The sequence below is a fragment of the Sabethes cyaneus genome, chromosome 3 (assembly GCF_943734655.1).
Source record: "Sabethes cyaneus chromosome 3, idSabCyanKW18_F2, whole genome shotgun sequence".
NCBI lineage: Eukaryota > Metazoa > Arthropoda > Insecta > Diptera > Culicidae > Sabethes > Sabethes cyaneus.
In genome coordinates, this window is record NC_071355.1 from 76,691,828 (window position 1) to 76,704,331 (window position 12,504).

General features: G+C 40.3%; 1 protein-coding gene across 4 annotated transcripts in view; it reads right to left on the bottom strand.

Moving 5' to 3' along the window:
* LOC128744713 (regulator of gene activity) overlaps positions 1–12,504 on the bottom strand; it is a 51,309-nt gene that overhangs the window by 23,750 nt on the left and 15,055 nt on the right. For all 4 annotated transcript variants that reach the window (XM_053841902.1, XM_053841899.1, XM_053841900.1 and 1 more), the window contains exon 3: positions 10,232–10,762. In XM_053841902.1, coding sequence (XP_053697877.1) covers positions 10,232–10,759 — 528 coding nt within the window. In that variant the 5' untranslated portion in view covers positions 10,760–10,762. The remainder of the gene's footprint in view (positions 1–10,231; positions 10,763–12,504) is intronic.

The following is a 12,504-nucleotide window of genomic DNA, read 5'->3' on the forward strand; positions in this document are numbered from 1 at the left end:
AGCGGCTTGATTCTTTTATTGCTTCGCTCATATGACACATATTTGTTTCCCATATCAGACACGTTACCCAACCCGACCCGTGGGTAATCGCATTTACCCGCTAAACGCGAATGAATCTTACTCAAATCAAGGCATTTGTTTATTCATTCAGCAACAGGACCTGTACGGCGCACGAAGCGTTAATTGGTATTACGGAGGAATAGAATTTGTTGTTTTCGCACACTAAGAGTAAGTGTATGCAGCGTGGCTTAAACTGATAAAAATTGCTACTACGTCTTCCCTATTTGAGCTAATCAGGTTTAATTTATGACCATCAAGCATTAAAACCGAAGAATATGACTTTGAATGTGGTGATTACAATGTCATGTCGATTGGAAAAAGGTGCTAAACAATAATCAATCGGGTTTCTTCAATGGATTGAATCTGATTACGATGAATACTGGAGTCAGATTATCTTGACTACTGATACCGTTTTGCTGATACAACATACTCAACTCAGTGTATTCCTCATGAGCTGCCTACAGGTCAATGTATTACTTGTAAAGTAATATAAGTTTTTATTCATATTTGATTGTGCCAATCGTTACGTCTCAGAAATGTTCAACTGGCGCGGCGTGGTATTGCGTGGTGTATTCGGAACAGATTTCTTGACATTTTGGCATCGACATTAAAACATTCTGACTGTTTCGAAAGAAACCCTTTTTGTAGCAGACCTTTATTTTGTGTCGCTCAAACTGCAATTATTTGTCGATATTAGTTTTACAACTTATTTTATCCTTCTATGTACTTACAAGAAGTGGTTCTATTGTTCCTCTAATCTTCCTACACTTTTCACTGCTGCTTCACGCTATATTTTATCTTCCTGCGAAGAAACACGGTAAGTATTAGAGTAAGTATTTTTCTAGGTTTTGTTCAGCATACTTCTTTTACAGGAACTTTCCCGGTCGAGTTTCAGATTGATTTAACAGGTAAGTAATCTCCGTCTAACTAACCTCTCTTTTACAGGTATCGCTTTCTGCAGGTAAATATAACTTTATAATTATTGTTTCACCATTATTTTTATCACTTTACTTACAGGTCTAATCTGCTAAATCTGAAACCGTATCTTTATAATCTGTTCTCTTTAAACTATTCTTTTCTATTAAACTAAATCTTCAATTCTGATCGATCGTTCAATTGTACAATTATGCTTTAATTCCCCGATCACTTTGTTTACATTTTTTGCCTTCCTCGGTACGTTACTGATGATATTACGTCAGACCAAGGGTCTGTCAGCCGGCTCGCTTTGCAAACGTCAGGTCAGGGGTCTGTCAGCCAACCTTCATCAACAGGGGAGTGCCGTGTTGCAACACCCCCGCCCGTAACATCCAGTGTACTCCTGGTCGTTCTGGATTTACTGAATCTCCAACACTGCCAAGCACGCCTCTGTACACTGCCTTCTGATCTATCCGCAGCCCTCATTTTCCCTTGCTGGATTCGTTCCTCGGTTCGTTTGATCACCGCCTCTGCTACGCTTCTCTTTCGCCGTTTGCTACACTTCTCCTTTCGGCGGCCCACTACCACTTCGGAGGGTCCTAGGTTGTCGAAGCCTAAACAACTGCCCGGCCGCGTCTCTGATTTTACGCGCTTATACGGACGTTTCTTGTCCATTCGTCTATCCTCGATAGATGCTTGGTGGACTGCTATCCTTGATTCCTCCTGGTGGAAACTAATATAGCAGTTCGTATCAGCTATCGTGGAGCATTTTGGTCCGTACACCGTCCACCCTAGCTTGCATCGCACTGCGATTGGCTCGTCAGCTCCACCAGCCTTCATTTCTAAGGGAGCGAAGGAGTGAATGTTGTTGAGTCCGATCAGCAGTGTCGGTTGTTCGTCATACGACTCAATCGGCAGATTTCGCATGTGTTCGTAACGTGTGGCTAGCTTGCTCGTATCCAATTTTTGACACGGCAGCATTAGTTTCTGCACAGTACGAACACTATGCAATAGCAATTTGTTGGTCGCGCCCACTCCAACACCTGACGCCCATAAATTCATCCGCCGAGACTCTGTTTCTTCTCGCGTGACGTCAGCTGTCCACCTGATCGTCAAACTCTCCTGCTCACCAGTGATGCCCAACTGATTCGCCAAGTTTTTCTCCACCAATGTCACTGAAGCACCCTCGTCTAGGAACGCTAGCACTTTAATTGACCTGTCACCGTAGTACAACTGCACCGGTATCATTCGGAACATAACCGACTCGCTTGACCGAATATGCGCACTAAATCCCGACACGTTTCCGACCGGGTGCAACAAGGCATTATGCTGTTCGTTGCAATCTCCCACATTGCAGCGGACTTTAAGTCGACATTGTCCACCGTGTCCATTTAAGCACACACAACACAATTTTTCGCGTGTAACCACCTTTAACCGATCGGAATACGAAAGCCTTTTGAACTCTGGACAGTTCCTCAGGCGATGATTCGTGTTCTGGCATACTTTGCAGGGTTTCAGGATCTTACGTTCGTTCGCTTCAATACTCAACTCATCGGATTCATTGTCACTAAATAATGCTCTGTTCTCCATCAGCTTCGCTTTAGCAGACTGTCCATTTCCATTGGATCTTAACTCTGACTCGTAGTCGAAGCTGACATTAGCTTCACATGCATCCGCCACTATATCCATGAGAAAGTTCGTCAGGGTACGCAAGGTAACTTCCCTTTCGTGCCTCTTATACCGAACCCATTCTCGCTTATCGGGGTCGGGTAGTTTATCGACCAAGTCCTGGATCAACAACGGATTAACCAGATGTTGTTGAAGTCCCGAAGCTTCCAAGTGCTCACACAGCTGCTCTACCGCGTTTCCGAAGGGAATGAAACTAGCTAGCTTGTCCGATTTTGGTGACTCTAGTCTGCGGATTTTATCAAGCAGACTTTTAAGCAGTTGCTCCGGACGACCATAGTGCATACGAAGCTTTTCGATCACTCTTGGGACAGACTGCGGAAGAAGCAGCTGCCCACTGACCAAGTCTAGAGCATCGCCCGTCAGAAACTCTTGCAATCGAACCAGGTTTTCATGGTCCATATAACCGCAGATCTCGTTCGAAGCCTTGTAAGCCGCGTAAAACAGTGGCCATTCGGATGGCTTACCAGAGAACGTAGGAAGTTTGTACGCTAAGCCCCTCCTTGCTGCCAACTGTGCTTTCGTAGGCCCAATCTGCTTCTGCTCTATCATGGCGACATTGTGCACCCTAGCCGATAATTTAGACTGATCGCTGTCATGCTCGCAATCGTCGAACTCATCTTCGGAATTCTCTCCGGCATTTCCTTCTTCAGGTTGCTTCAGCTTTTCCACTTCGGTCTGTTTCCGCGTGATCTTCGGTGACACATTCTTCAGTTCGCTCAGCTTCCGGTCCAGCTCTGCTACTTGCTTTTCAAATGCCAATTGATCAGCTTTCATTCGCCTTATCTGCTCGCACTTTTCTTTGAGAACTGTTTCCCGCATCAGTCTCTTTTCTTCTTCTTCTTCCGATTGCATCTTCCTTTCCATTTCAATCCTCTTTTTCTCCATTGCCAGCATCATTTTTCTCTCCATTTGCTTCAACATCATTTCTGCATCCAATTCCTCCTCCATTCGCTTTTGCTTTTCCTTGAGTGCTTTTATTTTCTGCTCCATACTGGAAACGCCTTTTCCCGGATCGACAGGAAGTTGATCCGCTTCGTCCGTATTCTTACGGCCCTTACTCTTCCTTTTGGAAGCCTCTTTCAGCTGCTTTTTGTACTCTTGAGCCAGCTGCTGGCAAGCCGCACCCTTACAGTACCACTTGGCAGACTTTGATATGTCGACTCCTCCTACACAGCGGGAATGAAACCATTTTTCACATCCGTCACACCCTACCATTTCTTCATTAATAGTTGACGGTCCACAAATTTCGCACGGCGTCGCAGTCAAGTTCATCTCCGTATCGTCAGCAGCAGATTCAGCATCGGAAGACGTATTTTGAGGCTGGATCGACATCTCTGTGCCCTATACGAATGACACCTTCTTTTTGAGAATGTTTCGAAAGAAACCCTTTTTGTAGCAGACCTTTATTTTGTGTCGCTCAAACTGCAATTATTTGTCGATATTAGTTTTACAACTTATTTTATCCTTCTATGTACTTACAAGAAGTGGTTCTATTGTTCCTCTAATCTTCCTACACTTTTCACTGCTGCTTCACGCTATATTTTATCTTCCTGCGAAGAAACACGGTAAGTATTAGAGTAAGTATTTTTCTAGGTTTTGTTCAGCATACTTCTTTTACAGGAACTTTCCCGGTCGAGTTTCAGATTGATTTAACAGGTAAGTAATCTCCGTCTAACTAACCTCTCTTTTACAGGTATCGCTTTCTGCAGGTAAATATAACTTTATAATTATTGTTTCACCATTATTTTTATCACTTTACTTACAGGTCTAATCTGCTAAATCTGAAACCGTATCTTTATAATCTGTTCTGTTTAAACTATTCTTTTCTATTAAACTAAATCTTCAATTCTGATCGATCGTTCAATTGTACAATTATGCTTTAATTCCCCGATCACTTTGTTTACATTTTTTGCCTTCCTCGGTACGTTACTGATGATATTACGTCAGACCAAGGGTCTGTCAGCCGGCTCGCTTTGCAAACGTCAGGTCAGGGGTCTGTCAGCCAACCTTCATCAACAGGGGAGTGCCGTGTTGCAACACTGACCATGCGTTCAAGAGTTATCATCTTTGAAAAACAAGAACTCTGCAAATTGCAAAAAATTATCTATTTTTGCTATTGAAGAAAAAGGGCATCTAGAACAGAATGGTTGACCTTAAAACTTTTCTATGGGTAACTTACACGCTTTATTTGAATTTTGTAATAAATCTGATTTGTAAGCAAAGCCTAGGTGCTACATTCCGTTATCGAAATTTAACCTTCTGTTTTTATACGACAAACTTCGCAGCCAGTTGTTAGAGTACAGGACAACTGCAGGGCCAGTTGCTACGATCCTATTGACTGTAACAACCTCTCCCAGTCTTGATTCCAACATACGACGACTGGCTTATTAGGCCAGCATCATACCTCGAGGCCAACTGGGAGGTATAAAATCTGATTTGTAAAATAACTATAAATAACCAGCCATCGAATCTCAGCTGGGGAGTGCAGCTAGAGTCAGTGGGATCGTTGCATTAGCCCCGTAATTGTCATGTACTACATACAATAACCGGCTGCGAAGTCTGTCGATAAAGAAGGGTCAAGTCTCAAAGACGTTTACAGTGTGACACATATATATTCGAACAAAAATCATTTTATGTTTGCAACGGCATATACAATTAATGCACTCAAACTAATACTATGCGCGTGCGCATCATGACTTAGGTCTTACTCGACGTAGTTTTATTTTCGTATTGTGTCTCGTTCGATGTACACATACCAATGTTCGAGTTACGGTCGTTGATAATAAATAAAATCCGAAACAGTTCTGCATGCAACACTATTTTTCGTGATCTCAAACATCTCGCCATAAAAAGAGGATCTGCATACTATACAGTAAAAAGATTTGTCGAGACGGGATCTGTTGAAAACCGCAAAAAAACTCGGAAGAAAACGAATCGTTAGAATTGCAGAGGTCAAATATGTTGTTCGAGAGCGAATTCGTCGCAGTTGCGACCGGAAAAGGCAGTTGAGCTGAATATCAAGAGGGAAATCTCTTCGTCGAATTTTTAAAACAGATTTGGATGTGAAAGCATTCAAAAAACGTAAAACCCATGGATTAACGGAAGCAACAAAACAAAAACGGCAGGAACGATGCAAACCGCTGCTCTTTTCTGATGAGAAGTTGTTTGTTCTTCAAACCCCGCATCATGCTCAAAATGATCACTTGTGGTCTGTTCCGATCATCGACGTTCCAAAGCACAAACGGGATGTACCACGGTATTGAAATTCACCACACTGCAAATCTTGTGTAGGCGTCAATATGACCAATATGACGAATTTCATATCGAAAAAGGAATGGCCTCCAAGTTCTCCTGATTTGAATCTTTGGTTTTTTTTTGTATTTGGGAGTACATGCAGCAGAAGCTCAAGGATTATAAATATTATAATTCGGATGACTTTAAGTTTGTTATCAACAAGATATGGGATGACATTCCGATGGAAGTAGTGCGTGCCGCATGTAACGACTTCAAAAAGCGTTTGAAGCGTGTTATCCAGGCAAAAGGCGATTTAATAGAGCAATGATTGTTTGTTGCGTTCTGTATCTATGGATAAACAACTTCTAAAACCATAATTCGAAATAAAGCCTTTGTTTATTTAAAAATAAAGCCTTTATTTAAAATATATGACTTTGTTTTTGTTGACTTTGTTATGTGTCACACTGTATAACCTAAGGGTTTGCTTTTTTTAAAAAGTAGCTGGGCAGAACTTTCGAAATAAAAAAGGAAAAAATAGCTTAGATCATGTCTCACCTGGCGCTCGTCCAGATAATTATTTTTGCATGAAAATCAAAACTTGAACTTCTTTTGGGTGTTGTGTACTTTTATGAAAATCTTGATCGCATCATTTTTACGGCGATGCCCATTAAATGTTAAACCTTGCAACATAAGATTTAATCAGATTTCTTTTACTGAAATTTTTGGAGCGTCTTAGCAGAATACGAAATATTTCGAAAACAGACACTGATGAAGCCTGCAAGTCGTTGGCGAAATACGTATCTGTCGCGAAATAAATATAAATAGTATAATTTAATTGGAAAAGATTTCTTTTAGTTTTGACTTATGGAGAGAACTTATGTAAATTGTAAAATGTATGTAAAATTGACTTATGCGGAGAACGTATGTAAATTATTGACGCCATTTTTCAATCCATGATTTGTGAAATATTATCAAACATTTTACAATACGGTTTTTTCATGAAAAAGTATCTTAATAGATATTCTAGAACTCACTCCACTTCCACTTCCACTCAACTACTTACACTTAAAAACAAGTAGAGGGGTATATGTCTCAGAACACAAACTCAGGCTTGGCGTAGGACTACGAATGTATCTTGTAGGTACTTTGCCTCCCCTTACAGCTGATACTACGGACCTTTTTATAGATTTGATATATAGAATCAAATTTGAGCACTCTTAGGTCCAAAAGTATGCTATAATTCCATATATCCACAACAATCTATGAATAATTTCAGAGATTTCAGATTCATTTTTAATCTGAAAGTAAATCTATTCACTTTCACATACGCGCAAGGCGCGCACCCTATGACCTTATTGTTTTGATTTGACGAAAACAAACGTTTTGAAAACATGTCGAATATGCGCGAATTCTGAACATCCAGATCGTAGAAGAGGAAATTTGCTCGACAGTATCAACTAAAATGGACTATTTTGAGTGTTGGAGAGAGATAAGTTGCATTTGAGCTCTATTTCCAAAGCTGGAGAGCAAGAGGAAACGTATTAAGGTTTTTTGCTTTTTTTTTAATTCGCCTGGTCAACTTAACCGTCCATTGTGTATGACGCTTGATCAATTTTTAATGTGAACGCATTCATACCAACGGGGTTCAGATTAAAAATATTCAGATTAAGGAAGGACATTCCAGCGGGGGTACACGGTATAATGCCTAAAAACGGTATAAACCCAAGGCTTTGCTTTTTTAGCTGTAGACCGCATGCGTCGCATCTGGTCTAATTGAGAGCCAATCGGAGGTACGCTATTTAACTAAATTAGATGCAATTACGTTACTGATACTAGTTTTGACTGCAAACTGGTATAATTGGTTTGAGTCTTCGCATATCATGTCCTGTCAATGGACTGTTTTTTTACAGACGAAAAATTATCTTATTTTGATAGATTTAATTCAAGCTCTGCGTTGTCCGTAAAGTTTTAAATTAAGCCGCCACGCAGTTTCAGTGACTGATCTCGAAATAGCGATACAAGTCTGCGTAGCTTCCAACGCTTTGCAGTCAACATTTAATAAATAACACAGAGCTACATGTTGATTAACGGACATCATTCGCGTTACTGGTTGAAAAAGTTAATACAAAAAATTACATGGGTCCCGCCAGCGTAGGCGTCGCAAACCAAATCGGACAAATTTTTGCTTTCCAGTATGAGACGAACCAGTGAGCAATATAATGATGTTAAGCAATATACGTCCTTGAAGCTTTTAGTGCACACTTAAGAATCAATAGCGTTCTTCATTTGGGCGGACACGTTTAATTGGTGCAAAAATATTGAAAATCGACCAGGAAACCGCTAAGCTATCAGTGTTTAAAATATGCGCATACAGTTTTACCCCTGGTAATATTCTTTTATCTATCAGCCAATGGACATAACTACTGAACTGCTGACAGTGTTGGTCTTCCCAGTTGAACGCAAGTGATTCAAATCGTTGGTTTCAGGTTAGCAATGCTGAATTAATTTCATCTGTACTAGAAACAGCAAAGAATGAGCAGTATATTGCATCAACTCAGGCGTATTACATAAATTTAATATGAGACTTATAAGCACTGTTTCCGAGAAACATTTTTTTGGAATGACACCCTATCTAGCCAAACTTTGCCCTAAGACGTAATCCTAGTAGTCAACATTACAACGAGAATATTTTCGGAATAGGAGCTATGTGTGTAAGCTAAAAACCAAATATTATTAAAGTTAGTTTGGAATCTAGGTTGACTTCTTTCAACTAATGAATCACTATGTATATTTATTCTTGACAGATACGTATTTCACCTACGACTTGCAGGCTTCCTCAGTGTCTGTTTTCGAACTAATACTAAAGTTCGAACTGAGGAAGCCTGCAAGTCGTAGGCGAAATACGTATCTGTCAAGAATACATAGTAGAGTTAAATTGGATTAGTTTTCTTTTTATTTAATTCCAGGTTTCGTATTCTACTAAGACGCTCCAAAAACTTCAGCTAAAGCAAAAAATTGAGTGGGCAAATCAGTCACACTAGTAATTTAATAAAGGTTTTGCAAATAATACTACTTTTTAAGATTTTTACTTTTTTTTACTTTTTCTAGTTTCCCGGCTTCTTCCTAGGCCTTGTCTCAGATCAGATTGCGAACTGAAACTAGTGAGCAAATCGTGTAGTGTCATCAATCTTGCGGTTTACAGACCATTTCTTCACGGTTCGAATTACATATTAGGATCATTATTTGCATAATCCTCCACTTCCAAGGCATCTCGCGCTTTGCATATGGTAAAAACATGATCGTTTCCAAGATATTCGCATGGTGACACAGTAGATCGTTATTTATTTGATCTAGAAAATTAAACCAACTTGGCGAAAGAAGCAAATTACTATTTTTCCCAGACGCGGAATATACGATGTTTCAAGATACAAAAATATACTTTAGTTTATTTTACCGTGGAATATTTGTACATGTTTTACAGTACCAATTTGAAGACTGCTTGTCTCTTGGATTGAAGTTGGCCTCCTTTTCTAAATCATGGAAACAATGGGACTAAGGGGACATCTTGGATAAGGTAATGTTACCATATATGAAGTACGCGATGCTTCCTTTAAACGGAAATTTATTCCAGATAGTAATCCAAAATATAATAAAAAAACAAACAGTTTATGGAAAGCGCGTGGTCGATGTCGTTTCATAACCGGTCCCGTTGTGTGATCTTAATCCGATCGAACTTTGTCTTGTGGCACACCGCCTAAAAAGGAAATGAAAATAGGAGATGCTTCGCAAACAATTCCAGTCAAGTCAGCAAATGTCGCAAACTTCTCCGAATCAATTGCATAGAAAGGTTCAAGCGGTGATAAGAAACAAAGATTGCCGACCATATATGTACATCTATGATATTATTATGGTATTTCCGCTTTGAATTGAAATTCAAATTTATTTACCAACCACCAAAATCGGTCATAATAAAATTTTGGCGAGAGGTTTAATAAGTTTAGCATTAATAAAACTAAACAGCAATTTGAATTGCTATCTTTCATCTAGTTTTAGTTGAACTTTTTTTGTTATTCATGACAAAAAAAGTCAGGTTTAACGCACTAAAACCACCAAGTCTGCAGGTCTAATAAAATCAAATAGGAATAACAAATCTCTTGTGATGGGTTCGTTATGATGAGCTTTCCAAAGAACTTATATTTGAAGAATAATGTAGTTAAATATGAATTATTGCGCAGCTTTATGGACCAAATTACTTACTCACTCTATTTAGAACGCGTACAATTGAAAAAAAATTTGCTATCGCCAAGAAAAAAACAAGACAAAACAAACTCACCATCGTCGTTCCACTAAGTCCCGGCATTGGCCTTCGATCCGCGAAACCCCGCTGTCCACCGAACAAACTATTCCTCGCGTTCGCCCCACTAGACGCCGACGAGTTCGAGGAAGGAAGCTGCTGCTGGGAACCGTTGGTACTAGCACTGGAGGTTGCTGGGTTCGCACTACTTCCACCGACCACGCTTCCACCATTGCTGGTACCACCACTCGACGCTCCGCCACCGTTTCCACCGTTTCTCGCACCAGCGGTACTCGGCGACAGCTGCGGGGGTTGATTCTGGCCGCCTTGCCCCGTCGATTGCTGCCCCTGCTGTCCCGGCTGCTGCTGCTGCTGCTGTTGCGAATGAGGTGGCTGACTCGTTCCGAAGCTTCCTGCTCCCGTTGCTGCAGTTGGAAACATACCAGACGTTGGTGTGACATGGCCCGATAATGAGCTACCGAAGCCACCCGCAGTACCTCCTCTCCCACTCAACGATGCACTACTTGGTATACTTCTCGGAGGCTGTTGGAAATTCAAGTTTGCCATAACCTACAGCAGTCCGAAAGGTTTCGGAATCATCAGGAACGGTTGTTGGTGTTGTTGTTGTCGATATTGTCGTCATAACATGAATCGATGTAGAACGCGTATGAAAAGAGAGAGAATGGAGAGAAAAAACTTGAATTAATGCACTTCTTCCCAAGATTCGTTCATTCCATCGCTCGCTTCGACTAAACCATGGATGCACAAATACACGAAGCAATTGTGTTCCCTTCACTCCCGCTTCAACCCAGATAACAGCCCCGCACTAATGACCCCTTGCAAGCGCCCAAGGAATCACCCTTCTATGGATCGCAAAAATAAAAAAGAAAACTAGTGCCGGAGTGGTTGAAACAGAGAAACATTCCTTCTATCGGACAATGGGATCTGCAACATCGCTTTGAAGGCCATTGTATTATTGTTTTCCTACTGTAATGATTGTTTTGATGTTAATGTAAGTATTCCGGATCGCATAATTTTTGCTAAACATACAACCACAAACAACTCCGGCGCAGGTATTTAAATCGTCTTGAAAACGGTTCTGTATAATCGAGGAATGTTTTTATTACATGCCTCATCGTGTCGAAAGGAGACTCCATCATCAGATTGTGGAAGAAATCCCTGAATAAGCAGCGCAACACAGGCTACAGGCTTTGCAATTTTCCAGCTGCCTCGGAACACACTTGGTGACAACAACAAGCGATCGAATCAAAGCGCAACGGTCTCAAAAAGAAGTGCATTAAACACAGCTTTTTCGACTTCTCTTCTTACCAGACTTAAGCATGGGTGCAGTAGAGGCGCGGTATAAAGTGGTCACACCGTAGTCTGTCTGCCATGTTTTCAATAGCAAGGCACGTACCAGATACTACAGATGAGTGATATTAGCTAATACTTTTTCAGACATGATACTATACTTCCTAGTGGACTTTGGAACGCTGAGATTTAGTAGGATGTTTGGATTATACAACAAAGCAAGCTAACTATTGAATGCGAAGGAGATTAGTAATGTTATTCAAAATGAATAGTTATGATTTTGAAAATACGAATCTACCGTGTGTAAATTGCTTCTAAAACCTGGAGCAGGCATTTCGATCGGATAAATAAAATCTACCTATTTTTGCTTCACCAGACCACCTGAAGGATGTCTAAATATTGAAATCAGTCTGTAAGTGGTACTTTTCAACATCAAATTATTTGTCATAGAAGCAATTAGAAGCGATTTTAAATTGAACTAGAAACGCTCTGAAATATGCACTTCTTTAATTCACATCAGCCGTAGTTTCATCATCGCGCACATCAATATAAAAAAACTACGTGCTTTTTTTCATTTTCTCGATGCCGGTACACTTTGCATTTTTTATTGTTGAGAAAATTCCACTCATATCACGGCAAGACAAGTCCCTTTTTTTCAAAGGATTCACAGCTTCCTGTACGTAACACTTGTCACTCCAACGAGCCGCACATTTACACACGGACACGTGTCTATGTACATATGTGTCCTACCTTGGTGGCACGTACGCTATTTGAAATCGTGATTATAAAGGTTCCATCGCATTGGCGAGGATACGGAAAATTCTAAACTGGGCTGAATTGATTGTGCGAACCACCACGTTTTGTTAATTATAATTTACCTTCGCTTCCAAACTGTTTACTTTATACATCTTGATCTATACAAGTCTTCATTTTGAATATAAATAAATTATAGAAATATACCACGTCCACTGAAAATCGGAAAATATCAATTTAAGTTTTTC